Source organism: Rousettus aegyptiacus, unplaced genomic scaffold (genome assembly GCF_014176215.1).
Source record: "Rousettus aegyptiacus isolate mRouAeg1 unplaced genomic scaffold, mRouAeg1.p scaffold_m13_p_4, whole genome shotgun sequence".
Lineage (NCBI taxonomy): Eukaryota > Metazoa > Chordata > Mammalia > Chiroptera > Pteropodidae > Rousettus > Rousettus aegyptiacus.
The window spans coordinates 130,547,478-130,575,219 of NW_023416307.1; the positions used below are offsets into that span (position 1 = coordinate 130,547,478).

A 27,742-nucleotide genomic window follows, 5' to 3' on the forward strand; every position below is an offset into this window, starting at 1 on the left:
TCAATAAAGCTGTTACCAAAAACAAAAAAAGTGTACTGACCCCGAGTCTAGAATCATTCAATTAAGAAGTTAATACTTATATTTTTCCTATACAAAAAATTTAGGTGTAAATACATTCACCTTGATAAAATTTCTCTCTCATATACTTCAAAGGTCAAAAAATTACTGAAGAGCTCAGTCATTTCCGGTATATATTTATTTTAAACACCTAAAACATTATGTAAAACATGTAATATTAGGTAGTATAATTATGTGCTACCCAACTCTAGCTTTAAAGAAACAATATTAAATATCAATATTTATACTTTTATGGACTCTTTCTATAGGTATCCAAAGGTAATCTCCATCATCTCATAAACCCTGCACTCCAGAGACTGTCAATCTTATTCCCAAAATACAACTTTCAGGTCTTGTGATAGATTCTTAATACCTTGATCAAGAGATCAAGCAAAAATAAAAATAAAAATAAAAATCTGAATCCAGTTTACTTTATTGATATAAAATCAGACTCTCAAAGTGGGGGCTCAGGAGCCTTTATCTCATGGTACGCCAACAAGTCTCTGCTGCTTGGTGGGCTGGCAGAGACATGCCTCAGAGAATACTCTTCCTTGCGAAACTGCATTAAAAACAGAAGAGGACTTTGATTATAGCTGTGTCTGGATGGAATTTTATTTAGCAGTACTGACTCCACAGGTTGCTGCTCTACAATCTGGACCATATGGTTCTAGAGATCACCAGGTCATCTCTAGATTCTGAATGAAAACTCTCCCTGCAGAGTGGGGAGGCAGTGGTACCATTATACTCAAGTGCCTGTATGGTCTTACTTCCCAAGGGTGGTGTATCCTTTCCAATACAGATGTGGAGTTATAAGAACATCTCCTGCACTAGCTACTTCCATAGGCCAATCCTCACAGTGTGAAAAATCTAACCTAACCTATCCTCGGTCATAACCTAATATACTTTGTTCTTTCAAGAAAGATGAACAATTTATCACCATTGTTCAAATATTCTCTTAAATCTTCTCAAATCCAGTGCAGGCTTCCCTGACGATAATTTTTTTTCAAACTGGTAATATACAGGAATAATTTCGGGTATGTAAATCTTCCAACTTTCACTTCACATCATTTCCTTATCCTTACCTTCTCGGACTTTGGTGAACTGCATGAAATCAAATCAAAGTAATAGCTTTAATAATTAATTTCTAAAAAACTATTTTGTGCTCACCTTTGGACCTATTAGTTTGTCTGCTGTCATTTTAGCAAAAAGTTCTGCTGTTTGGGCTCGAACTTGTGGATGTGTTGAATTGCAGAACATATCTAGTAAATAAATCAAAGCTCCTATGAAAGAAAACAGAATTAGTGTTTACACTATACATAAAGAATATAACTTTTCTAATCAATGGACTTCATTTTTAACCTTAGTTCAACTCAATGCAATTCATTTTTTTAAAACTGAAAGCTTTCCTAAGAATTTTTCTAGTTTACAGATTATACGAAACAGCTCAAATAAACCTCATCATTATTGAGCATAACTAGATGAGAAAGCACTCCATACATTACCTTTTGCCATTGCTTCTTTGATTATTTTTGTACTTGATGTCAAAGCATAAAGAGTTTCCAGAACAAGCTGACGACCTACAGAGGAAAAGACATTTCAAGGAGTGCACCATCGGTAAGCTTACATTAGCTCTGTGCCAGGCACTGAACTAGGTGCTCTAAATAGGGTGATACTTAAAACTTCACAATAACCTGTGAGACAGACATTATTATTGCCTTATTATAAATGAGGAAGTTGAGGCCCAATTTAACCAGTCCAAGGTTTCACACCCAATAAGTGGTATAGCTGAGTTTTACATAGAGGTCTGTCTGACTCCAAAGTCCATATGCTATGCTGTCTTCCTACCTCCTTGTTCAGTGGATAAACAAAATCTTCTCACCTCCTAATACCTGATGACACCCTGATAAGGTATCTAAGATTTTTTCTGGTGCTATTATCTTAGAGAAATGAGCAGGAAGTAATAATTGCAAGACATAGTTCCAATCTAAGACATAACAGCATCCTTCTGGACATAGTCTGTGCCCCTCCCATTCCTTGTCATCAAGTATACTGGGCTATTGGACTTTATTCTTCTAGACTCAAATGGCAATGACAGACAGGTGACCAGAGAGGTAAAGAGTTCCAAAGAGAGTAGAGGCTACCAAGTATTAGGCTGAGACTAAAACAATAACAAAGGCTTGTTAGCTGGAGTGGGCTAAATTAACATGCAGGAGAATAAATCTTCAAAAGACAATTCCTAAAGAGCCATGATACTATTAGTGCAGGCTGTACTCTAGAAATCAAGTTGGTATTTTTTTTTAAACTGACCTCATCTTGGTGGCAATAGTCTCTATCAGCACCAAATCAGTAAAGGACAAATAATGCAGAATTGAACTATAAGCTGAACACAGGAAAATTTTCATCTTAAGCATTTTTTCCTATCATCCAATTTTTTTTTTTTTTTTTTTTTTACAAACCATGGAATATTAGTGACTCCTCAATTAGTCATGTGTAGTTTATATTCAGCAAACTGAAAATCTTCGGTTCTTTTCCTTTGCTTTTGGACCTCTCTCACCTCCAAATTTCAACTTTTGATATGGGACATGAAAAATAATTTTAGTAATTTATGTAAAGCATAATGAGGAAGATAATTCTAATATAAAGAGTACCACTTAAATATTCCAAAACTAAACATGGATAACTTTATATCAGAGGTTTTGTTTTATCTATAACTGCACCCCTCTATGAACTGGCTGTGCTGTGGTTTCCAAAATTCCGTTTGCGAATATACATACTTGATGGCAATGAATGCAGAAGAGCCAATAAGTTGGACAAAACCATCGATTCAGCAATATTGTTGACACAGTCTTGGTTAGATGTCACTATATTAACAACCTGAAAGTTAATTAATAGGATATTAAAAGTTTTGGAAATAATAATAAATAATAATAAAAAACCTAAATTAATTGAGTTGAACTAGTCAGACCTAAATAAATTAGAGGCTTCACCAAAGTGAGAAAAACGCTTTGAAGACAGAATATTTAATTTTTAAAGAAAAGTTTAATTTTAAAAGATTGGCTTTATTATTTGATCTTTTGAGAATAAAAAATGTTAACGGTTATATATATTATGTACATTAGTTTCCTATTATTTAGAGCTATGAATTAAATATAATGATCTAACGAATATTTTAAGACAAGTTCACAATCTTTAGTCTTTTAAGAAACCTTCAATCCTACATGCTCCAGAACTATGGCATAGATGGTAGTGTTTTCCAGCTATAGATTTGGGGAGGGAGATAGTTTGGAAGATAATGATCCTCACTACTGAGACTTTCATTTTGTTTTTAGAGGGAGAAAGCAAATGTCTTCAAGGCCCAGCACAAGAGGCTGAGTCTATCTTTGCATTATAAAGAAATAGGCATTCTTTTTTTTCAAAGAGGATGGCCTCTTAAGTCTAACTTTTATAGTATACATCTAAAGATCAATGTCACTTGAACCGCATTGTCAGAACCTCAAAGCAACATATTCTAGATTTAATAATATTTAGAAAGTTACAAGGTACTCAAAAGAATTAAGTCGAGAACACGTTTAAGTATTTTGACCAATTTAACCTTTATTATTAAAAACCTCTTTTAAACCAAAATGTAATCTAAGGATATGTTAAACAAATCATTCATAAACCATTGATTAATCTGCTACTGTAGGGTTGAATTTGGTGTTCTTTAAATTGTGTTACACTGAACAAGATTGTCTGAAAAATGGTCCTGGAAGCTCACTCTGGGTTGCCTGGACAAGGATCTGCGTGACCAGGAACTTCCTGCCTCTTCCAGAAAAAAAGGCTCTACCCAAACAGCTTCCCATGAAACCTTCACTCTCCTGAACGAGGGGCCTCCAATTTCTCTAGAATCTCTAAGGCGTATAGGTTCTGGGAAGCTGTTGTCTATCTGCAACCCTCACTACAAAGGTTGCTTTTGTGCTAGACAAAACGAAAAACACATTAGAAGGGAGAGCCACTGAGGGAAGGGGTAAGGTCCTTCCTCTGGAACGCAAACTCTGTGTAGCCAACAGAGTGTCCTGGTCTCAAAGTTCTCTCTGTAGGGACACTGAGAGATTGAGAAACAGTAACTCTTTTTCTTATTGATCTGTGGTTTCCAAGCTTCTGTAGTAAAGCCCTTTGTTTAATGTTTTTTTTTGTTTGTTTTCTTTTTATTCTTAGCCCATTTCTTAACCCACACCACACATTGACAATATACAATGCACCCCAACTTCTAATGCATAACAGACAATGATTACAGAGGAAATGCCCTTGAACAACACTGTGTAACATTAGCTCTAGAAAATGAGCATAATTTATTCAAATTTTAAAAACATATTCACCTGGTTTAATAGACAAAATGCAAAAAACCACATGTAAACCTCCATTCGGCTTCAGATGGTGATTAATCAAAGCTCAAACCACATATAGTAATAGTAGGACATGCTTTAGTACAATGTTCTTTTACCTCCAAAGCCAATTGCTGCACCTGACCAGCTCCATGGACTCGCAGAAGAGAAAATATTAATTTAAAGTGCCCAATACATTCACTTTCAGAGCCTAGGAAATAAAAATAAATATATTTTATGTCCAAAAAATGTTTAAATTACAAACCTTCAGAAAACTAATACACACTGTTTACTGTCCATTTTAAGTCTCTGATAACGTTTTCTCAACATTTGTGACATGAGGTGAGTAGCAGTAAATCTTAAAAGGCAAAAATAAGCCATTTCAGTTTCTTGTATTTGTTTTGTTTTCATTTTCATCCCCACTTCTAGCCTCACATTAAAAACAAGAAATTTATCAAATACACAATCCAAATACAATTCAAAAATAAAGGTTTAAGGTTGTAATTTTACTCTCTATCTCTAGACCTTAGAGCTACCCTTCTCAGCCTAATGATATTTTGGGACTAAGTGACATCATTTGGCTTTTAATTAAGACTAACTTAGAAACCTGCCACTTGAGGACTACATTACGAACAAAAAAACTGCTATGCACATTAAAGAGTTTCTTGTGACAACACCTAAAATTGAGTGGTATCTCATTCCTACCCACCTCATACCGCAATCTCATATATTTACTACCATTTAATAAAACAAAAACACTTAATGTTTAGGTTTTGTTCTGTGCATTTTTCCTTTTGTTACATGGTAGTAAAACACAGTGTAATTTATAATCTTTGGAGGCACAATAATTCACTATGATCCCTCATTTTAAAAAATCTGAAATTATTCTTTAAACAGGCTGGTGTTAAATTCATTTTCAAACCACTTCTTAACAGTTAAGAATTATCATAAATTTATCAATGATTCATAAATCGTCCTTCTAAATTACAAGTGAGCATATGATTCTGACACATGAACTTTACAGATGCTATCAAAATAAAATTTCTATGCAAGCCTTTCCTCAGTTTTTATAAGTTCCAAATCAATAGCCTGCTTTGCTGCAATTTCTTTGTAGCTAATACATGACCAATAATGTTTTACTATGCTGACTCCAAACAATAAAAAGTGAAGTTTTCTTCAGATTTTATAAAACAGCATTTAATAACATATCAGTGTATACCTTGGGAATGACTATTTTTCCTAACATTTAATTACTGTTGTTTTAATAATTTGTTGGCAATAAGCAAAATGTCAGAATTTTAATAGTACCAAAGTATATATAGAAAAAAGCAAAAAAGTACCTGAAACACAATATTAAAAATATTTTAGGTTTTATATTCTGTATGTTATCAAAGCTAGAATTGAAAGTATTCAGATTTTCACTCATCTGTCTCCCTAGAGTCAGGCAAGAGTGATGATGTTTTTGCAAATATCCTCTTAAAGATGTTTAAGAATGAAAATTCTCACCTTTATATTATTTCAAATTTTATACACCAGAAACCTCAGGCAGTTTTTCAAAATTATGAGTGGCCATATACACATAGCATTGTGTTAGGGACCAGAGGCAAAAATTAGATCACCTAATAAATAAATTTAATTTAAGCACTCATACTGAGTATATCAACTTATATCATCAATTTGAAATTTTACACTATGAAGTTATTCTGCCTTTTCAACTCACTAAGACTCTTATAAACATGGTGCCTTGACCTCTCTTTCCAGCCTACTATTTATAGGTAAAAATATTATAGGGTCATTTCCTCATAATGTTATACCAAATATAGCATTATAACCAAGTAATTTTCCCTGGGTTTCCCTGATAAAACAGAACTGGAATTTTCAGGGCCCTTCTATTTTGAGTGTCTTACTAATCAAGGGTATAGTCACACACCTACCTGTATTATATTTTATGACATTTCTCAGAGCCTCCAAAGCCATTTCCACTCTTGGCAAGCGGTCTCCGTGTTGCTCTGACTCCACTTTTGCAGCATGTGTAATAGCCATGAATGTGTGGAGGTACTGGGCCTGGGAGCCTATGTAATCCAACAGACTCGCAGCAAACGCTTTTGGAACCTAAATTGAGTGGGAATATACTTTAATACAAATGATCTGTAACAAAGACTCCAAAGCAAAATAACAGAACAAAAACTTCAAGCTATGAAAGTGATTAAATTATACATCCACATGAATACATCTATGGATCAAAGGGCAGGGTACAAAACGCAGTTGCATTATAAAGAGTTTCTCAACATTTTTTGTCCCAGGACATAAGAGATCTGAATACTCCCATCAGTACTTAAATTTAACAGCTGAGATTAGAGTATCTCTTTCCTTTACCAATAAAAGTAATTGATAGTATGATATGTAACTTCTATAATTTGGTTATATTTTTATATTTAAAAGTTATATATATTTAGAATATAAATTCAAAAGACAGTTTTCAAAGAAACTTCACAAATCACTGAACTAATTCTGCTAACAGCTATTTATATATATTATTCTGTGATAAATAATATACATTAAAGTTTAATAAATCCCTCGTTTTCCAAGAACAAACTCTAAATAAAACAAAGCTCCACTTCTTCCTTCCTTATAAATCAATCATGCCCTCCAAAAAAAACCTATGACAAAAAAATTCATACATGAGCCCCAAGCACTAAGAAGAAAAAGAAGCTCCTCGTTTGCTCCTGGAAGTGACTAGAGATCACTATAAGAGGTGAGCTGGTATGATCACAAGCAACTAAAAATCTTTGTATCTCCACTGCATTTTCTTATTTTCATCTAATAATTGGCCAGAGAAGAACTTCTGACTGGTGATCTGTTATGTGATATGAGGGAGCTGAGTATATAAATGGCCTTGTACTTCCATTAAAGACTAGTAAGTTGAAGGCACATATAAATGACACAGTGAGGTAGTATTATACATAACAAGAGGAACAGCTGGGCAAGAAACAACATCTTATTCTTAAATCCAGAAAATTTAATTCTTCGACATTCAAAATAAAGAGGCTTATAAATTATCGATGGTATTCCATCAAAAACCCAGGCTTGTATAAAGCATTTGGTAAAGAAAGAGCAGGTATTACTTTGATGTACAGTGTGAATAAACCAAGAACTTTCAGTGACAAATGAACAAAAGCACCAGGCAAAACTAAAAGTAGAACACTTACCTCTAGCTGGAAAGTAGGGACTTCATTATACACTCTCACAAAAATCTCGCCTACAATAAGTTCTTTGGCATGATCACTATAGACAAATTCTGATCCATAAGTTTTATCACAATCACCCTTAAAAAAAAAATAGACTGTTAGATATGAATCAGATTCATCAGTGTCTGGCTTATAAATCTATCCACATTTAGCCTAACAACAGATAAATAACTTAAAAGAACCATTCATTTTCCAGAAAGGAAAAATGTGCTGGGATACACATAAAGCATTTGCTGCAACTTATGTTCAGAGCCAGTAATATGGATTCTAGAACAGGCACAGAGTTGTTACTTTCTAGTCCAAAGATTAGTATTATAACTCATTTTAAAATTTCAAAAGCTCACAGAAGTCAGCCAATGAAGTATCTTATAGCTTGTGTTCATAAAGCAAGTGTGACATTTGGCTCTTCTCACTCCACTTAGCAGACATTTGGCCTAGCCAGATGTAAAGTGATAGAATTAAGAAATGAATACATTTGCACTGGTTTCAAAAAGTAATACATTAAATGAAGGGGCTGGAAAACAGGGTTTCTGAGTTAAAAAAAAAAAAAAGACATAATAATATTATGTAGGTTGACAAATCAAGAAAAGTTTCCACTTAAGAAAAGGGAAAAAGAAAAGAATAATAGGAGAAAAATAGTCCCAATGAAGATTTAGGTTGAAATCGCACAGAATTTAGGTTGGACTGAAATAATAAAAGTATATAATAAATTGAAAAGTGCTAAAGAAAGATATTATGTCTCTTCTGATAAAATAAAAGATGTATAGAAATGCAAAACTTGTTCTCCCTAGTTCTGCAATTCTCAAACCTTCTATCTAAACAGTTCTGGATGACTTATTATAAAATGAGTTCAAAACCAATTTTGAATGATTCAGTACATAACTGATGATTATGCTTTAATAACTTCCAAACTCGTAAGCACAATTATCTTCTAAGCCTCCAAGACCCAACCATTCTAGTGTATGTATTATCCGGGCCTTCTCCTTATCTCTCATACTCTTTTTTTTTCTTTTCTGTGGCTTACTAGCTTCTCCATTGGAAGGTGGCAGGATAAGAGAAATTATACAATTTTGATACCAAAAGGCAATTTTATTTTACTGGGAACAGAGGCTGAAAAGAACAATTAAAACAGGGTTTCTGGGTACAAAAACTGGTTATAATAGAAAATAGCTATATGCAAGTGGTAACAAAAACAACAAAAAATTCTAATGTATTATTAAATACAGTAACACTGTTCTTAAATGGGCCAAATATTAGGTAGTAAAAAGTTATGATATAGGCTTGACTACACCAAATGAAGAAACAATGGGCTTCTGTTTTGTCACTACTAAGTTATATTTCCAGAGATTCCATTAAAGTAAGTTACCCAAGAAATTTATAAAACAATAACGTACTTTTTTAATCATGTTTTCTTGTTGAGATTCAAGAAATTCAAGTAGTTCTGCCCTTGTACAATTGTTCCATATCAAATAGGGGTTCTCTGTGTTGCTGTTAAGCATCTTCAAAATCTAAGAGAGAGAATATGTTTTGTAACAATTAGGAAAAAAATAATATTGAGGGTTTTAATTTATTAAAATGGTCTATTACATTTTGTAATGGGTACCTTGAGTAAAATGGAGCCCAGTTATAAGGATCTGAAGAATTCTAAAAAGCTTATTAATAGTATCCATTATTCAGATGAGAAAAATTAAGGCTGAGAAAGAGAATTATTTGCCCCAAGTCTCACAATCCTTAAGTGGTAAAATTGGGATTCAAAATCAAGTCTGTCTGACCTCACATTCTTAACATCGGCTCTGCTTTGATGAAATTATACATTGTTTTGTGTTATAGTATTTAATGAACACTCGGTGAATATAAGCTTAAAAAAGCATTTCATACTGCCTTTATATACATATATTTGAAAACAAAATCTAAGCCTTTATGAAGCATACACTTAGGAAAGGAAAAAAAATTTATGGGCAAAGTCAGTTTAGATTTTCTTGGCCAAGCCCTGACTCAAAGCTGCATAAAATAGTTCTGCAGACACAACTTCTGACTGCTGAGCTGTCGAGTGTGCTTTCTTTTTGTTTAGCTGTCCTCCACTGTAAATGAACTTAGATATTTGATTCTCTTTTATCTGTTTTAGTAAAATTTTCTTACCTATATGTACAGAGCGCCATGCCAGGAGGAAAGCAGCACGGTATTACCTCCATGCAAAGACATCCAACCTTTGTTTTCAAAACATTAACTACTAATTAAGTAAAATGACTAAAATATATCTTTAGAAAAACTGTAAAACTTTGATAACTAGCAGTTTAAAATAAGCATTTTATTAAATCCAGATGGATACATGATAAAATTTTGAAATGCTTTTTTCTTTGCAGTAATCAACAACTTACTAGTATTTCTGGAATGTTTTCAGTCAGAAAAACCCATCATATTTGTAAACAAAGTCCAGGAAAAGAACAAAGAGTATGAGTGACATCTAAAGCTCTTCCCTCTTACTCAGGGGCACTAAAAAACAGTTTCTGTACTAAAACTCAGACTTAATCAGATTGGATTAAAAAACAAATAAGCTATATAAATTTTAAAGTATTTTACCTTTAGAACTCTGAGGATTTTTTTCCATATAAAAGTATTAGATAATCATTATAGAACACAAAATAATATAAAAATAGCCTATAATTCTACAATTCATGGATAACTACAGTTAACATTGGTACAGATCTATCTACCCTTTCATTTTTTTAATGCCAAAAATGGGAGTTAGCCTTTTCATTTGAAACATGTCTTTAAATGTACCTTTAGAATTTAAGGCTTCACAATATTCTATTTAATGGATTTCTACAGGTTAATTCTCTAATGCTACATTATTACATTGTTTGCCAGTGATCCTCACGACAGAGACCTTAGATGTTGCGAGAACTACCAAGGTCATACATACCTACTTTTGTCATGAATGCATACGTATGTGCATGTGTATTTACTTTTAGGATTTCAAACCTAAATCTCAATAAGTTATAGCTTATAAAAGTCAGCTAAAAATACAGGTCTCCTGACTCCCAGTAGTCTAGCCATTATGAAACACCATTCCAAGTTCACTCTCTTATCCTGACCCTTCGTGACTCAAGGTTGGCAAGAATTATGGAGGGCTCCATAACTGAGAAACATGAAATTAATTTACCCTATAGAAAGACTAGACTTATAGAGATGATATCATTAGCATCAATCCAAATTAACTGAATTTCTTAGTTGAGAGAACAAGCATATGAACATTTTCAATTTTTAGGTTTCCTACAGCAATCAGCGTTATGCCCTTGTGATATATAAAGGATCTTGCACTATTCATCAAAACTCAGGCTACCTCTGAATCACGTACCTCAGTAGCACTAACCACAGCAAGTTTTCTAGCAACATAAGGTGTCAGCATGCCTGCTAAACTTTTCCTTATGGTTGGATTTTCCGGGGTTGCTTGTTCTTCTGGCAGATACCCTCCAAGGCGACTGAGAGCATGGACACTCAGTTTGGCAAGGCTGTTGGCTACTTCCTGTTAAAAATTAAGACATCGAAGTAGTTCTATTATCTTCTATAAATAACACAGTAACTTTATGGAATCAAACTATATGTAACATATTTCAGGAACTGAGAGCAAACATACAAAAAAATACAAGTCCCCAAAACTGATGTCAAAGAGTTTATGCATTAGAGCTTATTCTTTTATTTACACAAAAGACCATCAGAATCTATGTTCGCATTTACGACAATACAAAATCTTGTAGATAACTGGTAGAAGCACATTTGGGAATAGTGGACACATAAGTAAATTTGACTGCTGGGGCACATGCTAACGATGTAATAAATGATGGTGAATAGGAAAGGAGAGAAAAAATACCTGTAAGAATCAGGTAGGTACTCAGTGTTCAAGGGAGCTAGTCCCAATAGTATCATTTTATTTCCCTGTTACACAACCATAATTTTGCAATTATAAAGATGACTCTGAGTAATCAAGAAAAGATTGTTATGCCCAGGATATGCTACTGCAAATTCCCTTGCCTTGAATCCTTCCAGCATAAGGAGTTAAAATAAAAATGTTTGAGGGTTTAAAGAGCAATAAATTTAGTTACCTCAAAAACAGTTTATGCGTTGGGGGTTCTGGATAGCTGGAGCTTTGCTTCACATTAACCTATGGTTTAGGTTCAAATTCAATATTAAAGCAGTATTAAAGTTACCTGCTGGTTTGTCTCTTCACTTTTCTGAATGCCACTCTCTTCTAGTGTGTAGTCATAATTAAACAGATAACCAAGCAGATGCCACAAAATTCCAGCTTGAAATAGGTGTGTCTGTAGCCAGAAATCCACCGCAAAGGAACTCACACATTCTACCCCAAGAGCAGCCACACGTGGAATACTCTTGAGAGAATAAGAATAATGGAATTAATTACAGGGTTAAAAAGAAGTTGTTTATGTATGTCAAGCCAACTATCTTACTGTGCAAAATGTTTACCTCCTCTTACATTTTCATTTCCAATTTAAATCTGAACCCTCTATCCTTTAAAGCCTAGAATTAAAAGTAACTATGACAAAACAAAGACTATCTGTGAGCTAGTGTTCAAAGACTTGGGAATACAGTTTCTTCGTTTCACTTCTTGAATTTTTAATAATAGTGACGAGGCATTAATAGCAACTCACATGCAAGTGAACTTAAGTTTATCAGTATCTTTAGTGCAGGAAAACAAATTTACTTCTTTATATCAGTTTGTATTCTTACTAAATAGTTCTAAGGACAATAAGTAAACATAGTTGAGGAATATTTTCATCAGATCCCTTATTTCTAGATACTTTAGTCCAGGATCAGCAACCCAATCCTGTTCTATTCTAACACAGCTCTCACTCTGCCCAGTTATCTAAGAAATCTCTCTGACTTTCCCTCAGTAAAACTACTAGATTAAGAGGAAACAGTAAGCTCTCAGATCCTTATAAAGCCTTTCCCATGTGGCAGTGACTTGACTCAGTTTGAGGTTTCGTTTGGTCCTTTACTTTTCATTTGATTTACTTGTAGTTTTCTTTCTTCCCCACCTTTTTTCTAATGTTCAGACGAGACCCAGTTCTCTCTAAATATGTCACCAGTCTTATTCTTTGTGGGCCAATTTAGGAACAAAGCTTCATTTACAGCAAGGCATTTGTAAAAAATGCTCTGAACCCTTTTCCCATTAGAAAAAAAAAGTGTAGCTTGCTACCAGCATTTATTTGACATCACGTGTAGGAATGCTACGTTTTCCAGGATTTGACATTTTCAGCGATTGACAATTACTATATTTTGTAAATGGAAATGCCACCACAAAAACAGAATGCTATAAATAGAATGGTGTCATTTGTTTCCAAAGACTACTGACATACTTGAGCAATGTGAAAATACTGGGGATAATGTTAGGAGTATAATTCTTTGGGGTAAATGCTGTAGCCACAAGCGCTACCGGCAAGTATTCTCGGGGCAAAAAGGAAATGTGTTAAAAACCCAAATAATTTACTTAAAAATAATTTTGGGAAAACAACTTGTTTATAAATTAGAGACTGGATATTTGATAATAAAACTCATTGTTGACTCTATTCAGAAAGTATTAAAGATGAACTCTACCTTGCCAAAATACAATACCCGACACAGATCCTTGATGATGCCAGGCATTTCTGTGATCTTCTCCCGGCATTCTTCGAACTGAGCAGCTACACTATAGCATTTACTTATATGTCCACACACCTGCAGACAACACAACAGAGCAAAGAAAAAGTCACAGGTGCATTCCTTACTTAAAACGGCGGGAATCAAACCCATGGAGACTCATGAATAATGCTTAACAGTATATACGATGCTCTAAAATAAAACAGAATATTTCCATTAAATCGCTAATATTTCTGGTTAAGATTTCCTATAGATGCAAGGTTGGCACACCATGGCCACTATGGCACATGGGCCAAATTGACCATGGCCTGTCTTTGTATGGCCAGGGAGCTAAGAATGGTGTTTACATATACACACACACTCATGCGCGCGCGCACGCGCATGCCTGAAATCCTCAATATTTATTCTCTAGCTTTCTACAAAAAAAGTTTGCTTACTTCTGGATTAAAGTATTTTTGTCCAGCTTATTAATACTAAAGGATCTGAATTTTATTTATGTACTATACTTCAAAATAGAAGATGAAACTCAAAAAGCCTATATTAAATTATTGTATAGTCTAAATTTTGTTGGCATAAACAAAGGGCTACCTAATGAATTCCTGACAGATTTTCTATCAAAGAATTCAACTATTATAACCCTAACAGAAAATAAGCCAATTAAAATACAAATGGGGGAGAGAGGCAGAAAAGGAAATCAGAGAAAGGGGTGGAAGATAAGTGAAACAAGAATGGCAAAATGGCATTATACTATTCTTTAGCCAACAGATCACAAGTGATGTAGTGCAGTGGTTCTTAAAGTATGATATACAGACCATCAGTATCACCTGGGAATTTGATAAAAAAGCATGTTCTCAGGCCCCCATCTCAGAGACAATAAACTCTGTGGGCAGAGGAAGCTCAGCAATCCATGTTTGAATGAGCCCTCAAGTGGTACCAAGAGATGTTAAAAGCCTGAACTACAAGTCTAGTGCAATTTTCTTGGAACCATATGTTTTAGCCTCACCTGTACTGACATGTCACTTGGTTTACTAGAACGATTTAAGACAGCCACACAGCGACTAAATGCCTCTTGTAACACCTGCAGAGAAAAAAGTCAGCCATTAAGTCTCCATTCTAACTTAAAGTCTGAAGAGTCTTTTCTGGTAGAAGTAAAATATTAATAACCTTTTGATATCTGGTAAATAAATGTCTGCTCAATTAACACTTGTTAAAGAGACAAATAAACAAAGAGACTCTTAGAAGTTTCTTTTTAAGCATTCCCAATAAACTACTTTGTAAGCAATATTAAGTTAACCAATTTTGACTTCAATACTCTCCAATTCGCATTATGAGATAACGCTCCATTTCTACCTTTAATTTTGGTACTGAGATAATAGGGAATAAAACATCGTCATCTGTTGGAAACAATTAAACTATATCAACTGTACCTGCACTTGGTGAATTCAGAGGCATACACTATGCCTAAACTAGCTTGAAGATAAGTACAAAGGTCATTCTGTGTTACCTCAATTCCATTCTCCCTTCTGAGCTCTTCAGCATTGAGGGCTGAGCAGTTGACAGTATGGAAAGCCAGCTCTACGGCAGCAGGCAACAGTGGTGATTCTTTTGAGAAAAGGAGGTCATCTGAAGTTTCCATTGTTATGGTCCTAATTAGCATGGGGTATCCTGCATATTTATAAGGCTGTAAATCTGAAATAACCAAAGGTTAGTGTTGAAAAAATAACAAACAGAACAAAAACTGGTTATGCTATAGCTTTAAGTTAATTTTGACAATTATGTTCAATTATATTGCCTTAAGAAATGATAAAATATTCAACATCTTAAATGTATCCTAATTCTAGTTTATTTAAAAAAAAAAACCCTCAAACCCCTTGGATCTTTTCTTTTCTAGCAAACTTGTTTGGTTAATTTCTCTAAAATGTTCCCACTAATAAAAGAATATTTTGACAGATTAAACTTAGTGTATAGTGGTTTTGATCCTCTGCAGAGTACCTACTTTCTATGTTGTCTGTATGATCTCTAACTTTTCCCTGAGCAAAGACAGTGGGACATAGCCAACACACCAGAGACTATCAACAATCATGATATTCATATCTCTTTGAAAAGCATAGTGAAAGATATTTGATATAAATGAATGTCAATATTCTACTTTCTGAATAACAAGTGTACTTTTCTTTCTATTTCACCAGTTATCATAAAATAAACATTTGAAAATTCTGAATATAATTTGTTACTAGAAATACAAAATATAATTTATTAACTGTATTTGGCTAGTTCCATGTTTTGATAAGCAAATTTAAAAGTGAAAGCTGAAATGTACTTATGCCCAATTGCTTTGTTCTTTTGTCCTTTTTTTTTTTTTAAATACTAAAAGGCAGCAGGAATATGCTAATTGGCTGTGATTTTATAAGTACCTCTTTAATCCCATTTGAAATCGGCATAAAACTTTTGCCTTTTGAGGATGACCAATAATCTGTCTTAAGTAAACTCGTTTAGGAAATGGCCTTAAAAAAAAAAAAAGCCCCTTACAACTGGTCCTAGTAGTCCTTACACATACATACATATATATGGAAAGAAAGTAAGAGTGAATTAATTTAAAGTCCTATCAGATCAGGTCCCTCACTCCAGAATTCGCTGGGGATAAGCCCTACCCCTCATTCCATGGGAGAAGAAGAAAACACGGCCTGAAAAAACACATTGACCTTGATAACAAACCAGTGGTGAGCCACAACCGTACTTTGTGGCTAATACAGAGTTATCAGCCATTAAAAAATAACCAATGGTTTGAAAAAGATGTCTTTAAACTTGTTCTGATAAATGCCATATAACTAAAAGCTTACAAAGGTGTTCTGTTCAGTTCATATGCAAAAGTGAATCAATTAATTACTATTTTCTAATGACCCAACTGCTAGATCTCCCCTTGTCCCTTCCAATTCATACTTCAACTGCAACTCCACTTGTCTCCAATTAGCCAGCAGTCCCCTTGCTTATCTCAAATCCTCACTGTCCTTTCTTTCTTTTTTCCTAACATCATCCTACAGAGCGAATGGATCTCCCACTTTGTTCTGTAAACCAAGTTCAGTTCCCAATCCAATGGACACCAGCCATATTGAACCTAATTCTCTATCATAAACTCTTAAAAGTTTTCAACATATTCCCAGCTTTCCGGCTGCTACTATTAGAGCTACCACAAATGGCCCTGCAAATATGCTGGACATTCCGAATAACCCTGTACTCTGCGATCACAATTTTTTCATCTGTAACAGTGTTTTTCAAACCAAGGGTTTTGAAAGCTACCACAGGAAATGAGAGGTGTGAAGGGAAGTATATGATCATTCATTCGGAAAGTTTCTATTGCTTTTGAAAGACCAGAACATTCTTGGCATTTTCAATTTTCAGAGACTTTTGGAGTCATGATAGGCACAGTCTTTCATGTGTGAATTAAGAATAGTGAATAATCCTTAAATTCCAGATCCATTTTAGATGCCATTTAATATGTTTGCTGATAAATGACTAAACACAAAAACTAACCAAATACCTCCACGGAATGAAAATTTCCTTCAGGAAATAAAATCTTGTTGGAAATGCAAAATATTGAAAAATATAGCTATTAAGTGGAAAATATAAAACAAATAACATTTGGGTCTTCCTATGGAAAACTACTAAAATGCAAAACTAAAACTATCTAAAATGCAGTTTCGAGAGTTTTGCAATAATAATTATAAATCCATTAAAATATGCATAGAAACAAGTTACATGGTAGAATAAGCTAGAAGGTAAATTAAAATTTGAGAACACATGCCTTACCTTCTTTATGACGGTTGAAGAGGATACTCTGTGTTTTCAGAATTAAAATTATATTCTCTGGATCTGGTCCATCCACTATTTTTGCTGATTTGGTACATAAAAATTCATATGCTTTATTCACTTTTTCAAACATATCCTGTATGTAATCAAAGAAATGACTTTTTAATTTGGAATATCATAAATCATAACTTTAAACAGAACACAACTGGTTTGTATTTTATCAGTAATTTCTTGTTATTATTGTGGTTTTTTTTTTTTTTTTTTTTTTTTACATTAAGGAATTAATTCCAACTGTAATCTAGCTGGTATACCTTAAGGTGAAACTTATTTTTCCCTCAAATAGCTATTCAATGATCTCAATATCATTTACTGAAAATTTCTTCTTCACTGGATTATATCAAAATTTTATATTAAATTCATTTACACAAGAGACAGTGTGTTATAAAAATAATTATGATAAGAGCTGTTTACTGAGCACCATGGCAGACACTATGCTAAGTGCTTTACATATATTATCTTGTTTAATTCTCAAAACAGAATGTGAGGTGTACACCATTATTATCCTCATTAGTTAGATGATATTAAATTACTTGCCTAAGGCCACAAAGTGAATTGGTGATACAGCCAAGACACCCAGATCTATTTCCTAAATTCATGCTCATAACCTACTATATTATGTTCCTTGATCAATATATGTTGATTTTAGTGCCAGTATTTTACTATTGTAGCTTTATAGAGTATTATAACATCTGGTAGGTTAAGTCTAACAATTTAATACTGCTTTCAAAATTTCCTGAGTGTCTTTTCTCCCAGATGAAACTAAATTACTAAATTTCTCAAAAACATTCCAGGCTTCTGACTTAAATGTCTTCAATATATAAAAGTAGAATCTTTTCAATGTTTTCTTCCCATTCAGGAAGATTCTCTGTCTCTAAAAACAACAATGAACTTGAAATCAGTGGAAATTACTCCAAGTTTCTAGCAATAGAGTGTCAGTTCTAGTTTTTAGAGGTTTTTGGTTTTTTTTTTTTGTTTTTTTTTTTGTTTTGTTTTTTTAACCTGATTTCATCTTCTATGAATATCCACTGGTATTTCAGTAGAAAGCTGGAATAGGCAGGACAGGGAAGGCTGGTGGCAGATGACTTTAAGTATGAACCAAAGTTTCTACTTTTTCAAGTTAGAGTGATACAAAGTTGAATATCATTAGAAAAAAATAAATTACACAATGCAATCTGGATAGCAATGGCATTACCTACAAATAAATTAAATTCAACCACATTCCTAACTTCCGATTATTCATGTGATTGCCCATTGGAGTTAATTCTCAAAGAGACAAAGGTAAGGAGAGAGAATAAAATCCCTCAGTAACTAGTCACAAGAGCAGTCCTTTTGGTACACTTTGGTAAATGATTCAAGCAGAAAACATGGACACATGGGCTAGAAGTTAAATATACACTGGGCATATATTATGAGACAGAAACTGGCACAGAAGATAAGCTCTTGTTTTTCTGTCTAAAATAGTAACAGAGAAAAAGGAAGTCAACCCAAAAACCCAAATTCCAAAAGAAGTACATACCCTCCCTTCCGGATTCTTATCAGGGTGGTACTTTTGTGCAAGTCTGAAGTAAGCTTTTCTAATCTTGCTCTCATCATGACTATTAAATAGGAAAATTGTTTTATGAATACAGTAATATTCAAGAAAAAAATACACAATCATCTAAAATGGTATCATAAGAACTTTACATTTATTGTACATGATTATATATTAGGTATCAAATTAAACACAGATTTATGATTATTCTTTGTATATAATCTTTACCTATGAAAGATAAAACCTAAATTTCCCCTATTCAAGGTCATCATTCACTTCCAATTACAAAACTATATTTGGGGTTTGAAGAAGAAATTTTTTAAAACTAATTTTAAAAATATCACTTTGAACTCCATAATTCTAAATTATTTTAACAATCATTTTTGCCAAAAATATACAAATTCAGTCAATGCTTAAGAAAATGTCTTTTAAATTATTTTTCTCTAACATCTATTCTACTATAAAAAATAACTGATAAAGTAAATTTGCATTCTTTCCTAAGCATTTGTTATGTAGTCTCTTAGACATAATGCTATCAAATCTCCTCCTCATAGATAACACAAACTGCAAGAGGAAAGGAGAGAGAATACTGAAAATAACTCACGGTCCCTGTCCTTGAGGAAGATTGAGCACCTCATAAGCATCATCTATTGACATCATGGGTGGCTTTTTTTCTACTTCCTTCTTCCAGGCATCGAGAGTATCTTTTAGAAGTTTAACCTTAAAGACAGAGGATTAAAATTTATATCTATTAAAATAAAACTATTTTAGAATATAATTTTAAAATTACATTTTTATGCTATATTAATTTAAATTGTCATCTCTAGGCTCACCAAATAACAGCTTTCTGAAATCACCTCCTTAGCATTGTTGAATAGTTAGGTAGCAAGGTATCTGTTACAGCGCAATATTCCTCTATTTTTTTAAGTGATATTTGTTAAAGAAATGTTTAGAAAGTATGGAAAACTTTGAAATTAGTAGATAATACACTATAGGAAGAAAGCAAGTAATATATGGTAACATGCTTCTCAAGATGATCCAACATAATTTTGGTATGCTGACATTCAAAAAAATGTTAAGGGATCACGTCCAAGGGCACTGTGGCCAGGCAGACAGCAGATATTACTATACAAATAAGTAAGTCACACTTACTGCCTCACGTGTGCCAGGAATTATGCTATGTTTATGTGAATTCTCACTTAATCTTCCTAACTACCACATGAGATAGCTGCTATTAATAGTAGTAGTGGTACTATTATCATAACAGAGGCTTAGAGAAGCCAAGCAATGTACTAAAAGTTATATAATGGCCAAACTGAGACTCGGTCCCTCACTGCCTAACTCCAGCATCTGTGAGCTTAATCAGGCTTCCACCAAGCTATTATATAACTCTGCTATATACAAGAGATTAAGTTTGTTACATTTTTGTCACAAAAGATCAAGATTGTGAAGTTCCTGATACTCCGTTCAAAATATTATCTTTCAGTTTGGGATGTACCCAAATATACTAAACTACATTCAGAGTTACACAGTGTTTAAGTAAAAGGAAATACTTAAAGAAGCTAGTAGTTTTCTTCTCACAAAAGGAAGAAATACTCAGAAGTGATTAGAAGCTTTTTTTATAGTTTAAGAAGGTGCAAATTAATCTGATGACTTACTGGGTCTTTAATTGGCCAATCTGGGAACCGGAGTGTATCACAAAGTTGTTTGAGGTAATAAATATTACAAAATAGTTCATTTTCCAGTTGTGGATAGTTGATAACTGGGATGGGACAATATTGATAAAGTGCTCTTGTGTTACTCTGAAGACGAGGTGTGAAATCAGCAAGATGGGCAGCGATCTTCTCTATCATGAGGCGCCTGCAATTACAAAAATCTCCAAACATTACAAAGGGCTTATTTGATTTTAAAGAAAAGGTTAAGCTAGGTAACCATGCAACATAATTACATGGATCTTCTTTAGAGTGGCTCAATTATTGGTGTCAATTAAAACTTGCAAGAATGTTACTTGGGGTATTCTAGAAAGCTCAAATTAGCTCTCACCCCCAAAAAGCTCACTCTGTGGTATTTATTTTATTTAACTTACCACAATCTTGGGTCTGGCCCTCAGCCAAGCAGAAACTTGATCAGTACTCAGGGAGCTACATTACTAAGAGGGGAGACTCATAATAATCAGTCTCGAGAAAAATATGACATAAAAAATTTATATTCCTATACCCTTGTCCCCAATGAAAAATATCACTGTCATACAGAATATATTCAAATTGGTACATAGCACATGCCAAGCCTACCAGTTAACCTACCAAAAAAGCCAAATGATAACCAGAAAGTGGCATTGTGAGTGTGGAGTCAGCCATAGGAGAGTGAAAAACTGACTCAGAAGGTCAACTGCCATCCAGCTGAGAGAACTGAAGAGTCCTCTACAAACGGGTAGCCTTGACACTGGAACTATGAAGTGCCAAGTCTTCCTGAACAGAGGCTGTCTGTATGTGGACATCTGTTTCTGGGCTTCTTTTTTCTTGATTTCCACAGGTATTCTCCTCATAATAAGGACATTTTTTAGAAACTCTAACCTCTACCTGAAGGTCAAAATGTGCTGGCTGTGGAGCCCTCACTTTAAAATGATTTTGAGTACCTCTGGCCGGATCCATTTTATGTGGACATAGTTTTTCATTCGCAGAATACAGTTCCATTTCCAAATACCCAGGAGGTGCATCTTGATTCAATCTCTATATATTCCGCACATAGATATTATTTCATTGCCTAAAATTTTACCAGTTCTACAAATTGATTTAAGAAGCACTAGTGATAAAAAGCTCTTCCCTTACATAAAGCTCTATTAAGGTCACAGTAATTTATCAAATCATGGAATAGAAAAAAGCTTATGGCCTTGTCTCTTGATGTGGTACCAATGACTATTGTGGCTTCAGACTATGCAACCAGTGAAAGCAGTTTTTAAGAGTCAAAACCAGACTTGCCTTTTAGCAAGAGGCAAAGATTCTCAAATAAAAACAATCACCTGGCTGTTTACCTCATTTCACTGCTCCAGATTGCTTCTGGAGTATCAAATTCTCCAAGGAAAATCTCAGAAAACTTTTCAGGTTCATAATTTTCTAAGTAACAGACCATTGCTTCAGGTAAGATGTGTCCAAGTATACTTCTTTGAAAAATATCTTGTCCTTTTGACTTTAAAACAAAACAAAATGTAGTCAGAGATACTAAAGCTATCTTTCAATTTTCTAATAAATAAATTAGGGTTAGCGCACATTTTAAGAAAAAAAGAACTAGATCAAATTGCTTTTATGCTTTGGAAATTTAGATAGAAACATAGCAAACTGCAAGTGGAAGGTGTCTGGTATAAACTGCCTCAGCATGAGCTCAGAAGTGGAACTAACGCCCTCCATGTCTGCGGCAGTCGTCACCTCCTCAGGTGTCAGCTGCTGCCAACATTATTTAGGACATGTGGCAAAGATTTACATCGTTTATTCTGTGTTACAATTGTTGCTGCAGTTCACACCTGAACTTGCTTCTGTTTTCAAAAACAAGTCCAAAAAACTGAGATCTCAAAAAGTCTGTCCTCATAAAGTATGCCTAAGATTTAGATGAAGAATTGCTATTATAAGCAATTATAATTACTGTATTAAGAACTCCATATCCTCTGGCTGGTCAAATGGAATCAGGGTAATAACATACTTAATCATACTAAAATTCTAATTTCTTTACCTGATGGAAATAAAATCCTAAAGACTATAAATACTTTTCTTATTTCCTTGTAGGCAAATTGAGGATTATTCTTCCTCTAGGATATGACAAAGTGACAGGAGGCAAAAACCCAGACTTGGTTTCACCACTTAGTGCAAAGGAAGATAAAATGATGAGTATTTTCAGGCTTTGTGCTAATAAAAACTATAAATTCACTATCTGTTAAACTTTTGGGTGAAGAATTGCCTGTTCTGCTCTTTAGAATACTATTATTTGGTAACTCTTGCATCCAGAGTTTTGTTATACACAAACACTGTTTTGCTGGTTATTAAAAATAGTGAGGTAAAATAATGTACATAGTTTCTCATATTATAAATTTTTTTTAAGAAGATTACATATCAAATGCATAGAAGGAGAAAAAAAGAATGTTAAAATGCCTAATGCTACATTAAATGGTAGCATTAGAGGCAATTTTTAAAACTTATATTCTCATTTTCTACCTGTATAAAGCTGTGAAAATTTCACTGTCATGGGCATCTTTTTATTATAATTTGACAGATTAGTTTCTATGGCTTCACTGGCTCTTCTATAAAATATGTAGTTTGTTCTATCTCTAGTATCGAAGTGGTATAATATTCCTCAGTTAAACTCCTAAATAGTGTGGTGTGTTTTTGGTTTATTCTTCTGCTCTCCATGAAATCTGAAAATTAATGCTCCATGAAAAGCCTAACAAAATTTGAAACACCCTTCAGTTAAGTGCTGACAATACCTCTGCAAATGTACAAAGTTGGAGGTTGTCAAAGCTACCTGGATAAATCTTATCTTTTTCTGGATTCCTACTTTTCTTCCTCATTAAAATGGCAATAACACTTGAGAAAACTAAGTAGCTTCAAAAAAGAAACTTAGCACTTCTGCCACCTTGGGATTTGAACAAAAAGAAAGTCTTCCTGAATATTAGCTGACTATATGAAACCCAGGTATATAATGAATTATTTATAAAAATCACTAATCCAAATTTTACACAAAGGGAAGTTTTCTATTCACAGTGGTGTCAGGTTATAATTCACATCTTCAATTACAATATTAAGTCTAATGGGAAACATTTGTTTTCATTTAAAAAATATGAGCTTATACTTTCTATTTGCAAAGTACCACAAGGAAATGTAAAAGATGAATAAAACAATACCTGCCCTCCAGTGCTTATAATCTAGTAAATACACATAGCTCAGGAAATTTTGTTGCCAAGGTAGTTTACCCAGTGCTATACTAGGTATTCAGAGGATTCATCTGGCTTACCTCCTCTGACTTGAAAGCCTGTTTGGTATGTGTGTATTTCAAAAACCTAGAGAAAAAAAAAATTACTTATCAGATAGGAGAACTGATTAAGATTTAATAACGTTAGTTTTCTAAAGATGAGGTCTCTATGTATAAATAAAAGCCATGAAAGGCAACTTGTAAATCCATAGCCCCAAAATGTTTAATTTCTAATTAAGACAAGAACTTAAACGAATTAGAAAAATTATTGTCATATTAAGGTTATGTAATAATGTGAAAAAATATTCAATTTTAAGGAAAAAGCAAAATGTAAAATTGCATGTCCAATATGAATGATGGTTACATTAAATATATATATGAAAATACTAGATAAAATTCTTATGTTAGATGTGATAAAGCGGTGTAATACTGAGTAACTTTTCCCCTATTCTTCTAATTTCCAAATTTTCAGATATATGGTTAAACTGCTTTTATAATGAAAAATTTAATAAAAGTAATGATGTATACATACACAAACTAAATCAATCTGTCCATGTACAATTCAAATAATAATTTTAAATAGACTATCAGAGTTCTTACCGAGCAACAGGAAGTACATTGGAACCTGTATACATCATGATAAAGAAAAATACTCCACTTAGATAAAGACGAGGTAACTGTGGGTTATCTTGCATGACATGGTATAACAAAATAGCAACCTTCTCAACAAGGATAGGGTCAAAAGTCAGTAGTAGCTAAAAAAGAAAAAAAGAAAAAGAAAAAAAATGTTTTTGTTATTGGGTTATAAAAAACTTAACATCATTCATTTTAGGTTTATGTATTTTGTGTGCTGAAGTTATAGTTTCTTATATGTAGTAAGTTACAAAACAAAAACCCAAGAGATTCAATATCCTTGTTATCAGACTCTAAAAATATTTGAAAAATTATTCATTTTACATTCAATGCATTATCTGAATAAGTTTTGATCAGAACTTGTTCAGAAAATGCCCAGACCTGCCTAAAGATGTTTTGTCATGATTCTAAAATTGTTTTTTTGTGCAGAAATCTTCCTGAATGGACTCCTCTTTAAAAAGTTCAGATGAGTGGACGTGAAGCATCCCCCAAATGCTACTTAAGAACTCAAGGAGAAGAGCAGAGAACACTACCAGTGAAATAGCACTAAGCAAGCAATAGATCTACAGGTACAGGGAGAAGGCAAGAGGGTAACTGGGTAACTGAATACCAGTAGGAATTACCACTACCAGATAGTACCAAAAGATGTGGTCTATAGAAATCTGAGCTGGCCAGTACTGAAGGGATTATCTGGGACAACAGTAATGAATCTGGGCTAATAAAAAAATCATACAGTGTTGCTATGAACAAACACAATAAATTTAGCAAGTTTTATCTTAATAAAAATAGTATTTCAATCTTCTACAAACAGTTACTCCAAAGAATCCCCAATTTTGGGTCCAAAGCTACTAGCAAAAAATAAATTACAATAACAAGAATTAAGTACTAGCTGAGATTAGGAAGTCAAAATCCTAGATTCGGATATAAGACTAAATAGCTATATGTCTTTAAGTAAATATTTAATTTTTTTCTGTTTTGTTGTCTTATCTGTACAACTAGGTATTTAGACTGTTTAGTACTATGACATAATTTGCAAAGGAAAAATTGATATACTGTAACACAGGATCCACCCTAGTGTTAAAGTTTGGCCGTAATTCAAGACTTGAAACACTTCAACAAAAATATAAGAATTAGCAGACAAAAACCCAAAACATTTGTTGATATTGTGACTATACCAGAAGACCTAAGATATTCAGGCCTTTCTGGCCTGAAATTCAACAATGTTTGCATTTATTTCTTTCCTTTTAATTTCAGAGGGCTTGGAAAAATGTTTAGGAGAGGTAGATTTTCTAGGCACGGTCATTTATCTACATGCCGAGAGGGTCCAGAACAGAAAACAAACTTGCACCGTCTCACATATGCCTCTCGCATAGTCCTCTAGGCTAGGCTGGTAGTGGGTTACAAGAAACAATAACTATAGTGTACTTTCATTTAAGCATCTAAACGGAAATGTCCACAACAGAAAAGTAACAAATTCAAAATGCAGGTACGTTTAACCCATTTCCCGTTTGCCCTGAGAATACTCGTCTGCGGGGCTTGCGGCTGCAGTGTTTACCCAGAGATAACTATCAGGTTAGGCCTGGCCTTACCCTCAAAGCTTGCCATGAAATATCTCGCTTTTTAAAATTATTTTTGCATTACTCTAGTATATTGATAGTCTTTGGAAATAAATTATATCATTCTGTTTATAGCATTCTGTTTTTAGTAGTGGTATTTTCAAAATATAATAATTCTCAATTACTGAAAATGTCAAATCCTAGGAAACGCAGCGTTCCTACACATGATGTTAACATCGTTATCGAACAGTTGTTAGCTTGAGACTCATTTGATGAATCTGATTTATGTATACATCGGTTACATTAGGAATAGAGACAAGTTCTATTTAGAAGTAACTCCAAAAAGTTTTTATATTTTATTTTCACACTGAAAATCAGTCAGATTTGCTTCAGCCTCAAAGAGTGTTTATATAAAATTAAATTAAATTAAATTAACACTGGCAGCAAGCTGCACTTTCTTTTCCTAAACAAGAAATGAGTTAAAAAGCAGAAGCTGGCAAAAAAAAAAAAAAAAAAAAAAAAAAAAAAAAAAAGTTGATAGGGCATTGCCACTGTATTCAGTCTTTTTTATTACCAATGACTTACAGAGGCATTAATGTATCTGTGAATATAAAAATATACAAACTAACTCTCTTCTCCTTTTTCAAACAAATGTACAAATGATAGGTACAAATGACACAAATTACTGGCATATATTTTAAAGTCATACCATGTGTGGTTAATATTTAAAAAATCAAGAACAGAATCACTAACTGACAAGAGAAAAACACTGGCCAACTGGGACTTGACTCCTCTGAACTTTAGGCAGCTTAATTCTCAAAAAGCAGAAAAATGAGAAAAAAAAGAAACGATATATGTTACATAATTCCAATTACGTGCTTTGGATTAGTTGCTATCCATGAAAACCTGTAACTGAGAAGAGTCAAACTCTGAGGCAAGCTGACGACACAGCTATATTGTGTAAGATACAACCCACTATGTCCACATTTGTGGCCTGCTGGTGTGTTTCCCAGTATTCCTAGCCATCTCAACCGGCACCACAAACTAGAGTGTGTAACCTTTCCGTGGTGTGATTTTAAGAATGGATACTAAGTAAAACTTTTTGAAAATAATTCTGGAGTCCAGAGGGTTCCCATGTTTAGCTTCTTGGATACACAATCTTCCACAGTATATTTAGAATATCAACTCGATTAGGAGTAAGAGAAATAAATGAAATAAATGTAATTGGGGTTCAAGCTTTTTGAAAATGGAATAGACTATAATAAAACTTAAGCTGGGGCTCACAGTAAATTAAATAAGGAAAAATGATTTTCAAAATATGGTTCCTAATTTGATAACATAAAAGAACTCACCTGGATAATATGGGGAAGGCAAGAGCTGTCTGACAGCAGTCTTTTCACTCTGGGTAAAGGCCGAATGATGGCATTATCTTGATCCCTAAAAAACACTTTCTAAGGTCAATTTTAAATGTATTTATTAAAATTTGTATGTTCAGAGCATATGACTTTCTACTAAGCATGAAGCATGTTACCTTACTTTTTTGTTAATGAAGACTAAGCTCTCATACAGCTGGGAACATGATTAGGTATTTTGGTTTAAATCTATTTGGCTGCTTAATATGACTTCATTTCCTTCCATAAGATTTCCTTGAAAAACAGTACCCTAGAAGAGCCAAAGACTCTTATTTATTATTTAATTGATTAAACTTGGTGTTGTCCAACACTGTGAGTGGTTATCTCCCCACCCCAAAGGGCACATTAAGCTTGTCAAATAATTTAAAACTTAAATTTAACAACTTTCAGTATTTTCCAAGTATATCCTTAATTTTAATGCTACATTGTTTCTAAATACTGATTACATGGTTTTAAGTGTGAT

At 33.5% G+C, this 27,742-nt stretch overlaps 1 protein-coding gene across 3 annotated transcripts in view; it reads right to left on the reverse strand.

Annotated features, from left to right (window-relative positions):
• The window catches only part of DNAJC13 (DnaJ heat shock protein family (Hsp40) member C13), a 108,144-nt gene that overhangs the window by 15,999 nt on the left and 64,403 nt on the right, over positions 1 to 27,742 (reverse strand). For all 3 annotated transcript variants that reach the window (XM_016140295.2, XM_016140298.2, XM_016140296.2), the window contains 20 exons: positions 27,220 to 27,304; positions 24,279 to 24,433; positions 23,721 to 23,766; positions 21,754 to 21,908; positions 20,381 to 20,582; positions 19,327 to 19,442; positions 18,708 to 18,786; positions 17,132 to 17,267; positions 14,829 to 15,013; positions 14,328 to 14,402; positions 13,283 to 13,402; positions 11,878 to 12,057; positions 11,028 to 11,195; positions 9,064 to 9,177; positions 7,631 to 7,747; positions 6,356 to 6,533; positions 4,541 to 4,632; positions 2,832 to 2,931; positions 1,560 to 1,634; positions 1,225 to 1,337 (listed from right to left, as the gene is read on the reverse strand). In XM_016140295.2, coding sequence (XP_015995781.1) covers positions 1,225 to 1,337; positions 1,560 to 1,634; positions 2,832 to 2,931; positions 4,541 to 4,632; positions 6,356 to 6,533; positions 7,631 to 7,747; positions 9,064 to 9,177; positions 11,028 to 11,195; positions 11,878 to 12,057; positions 13,283 to 13,402; positions 14,328 to 14,402; positions 14,829 to 15,013; positions 17,132 to 17,267; positions 18,708 to 18,786; positions 19,327 to 19,442; positions 20,381 to 20,582; positions 21,754 to 21,908; positions 23,721 to 23,766; positions 24,279 to 24,433; positions 27,220 to 27,304 — 2,491 coding nt within the window. The remainder of the gene's footprint in view (positions 1 to 1,224; positions 1,338 to 1,559; positions 1,635 to 2,831; positions 2,932 to 4,540; positions 4,633 to 6,355; positions 6,534 to 7,630; positions 7,748 to 9,063; positions 9,178 to 11,027; positions 11,196 to 11,877; positions 12,058 to 13,282; positions 13,403 to 14,327; positions 14,403 to 14,828; positions 15,014 to 17,131; positions 17,268 to 18,707; positions 18,787 to 19,326; positions 19,443 to 20,380; positions 20,583 to 21,753; positions 21,909 to 23,720; positions 23,767 to 24,278; positions 24,434 to 27,219; positions 27,305 to 27,742) is intronic.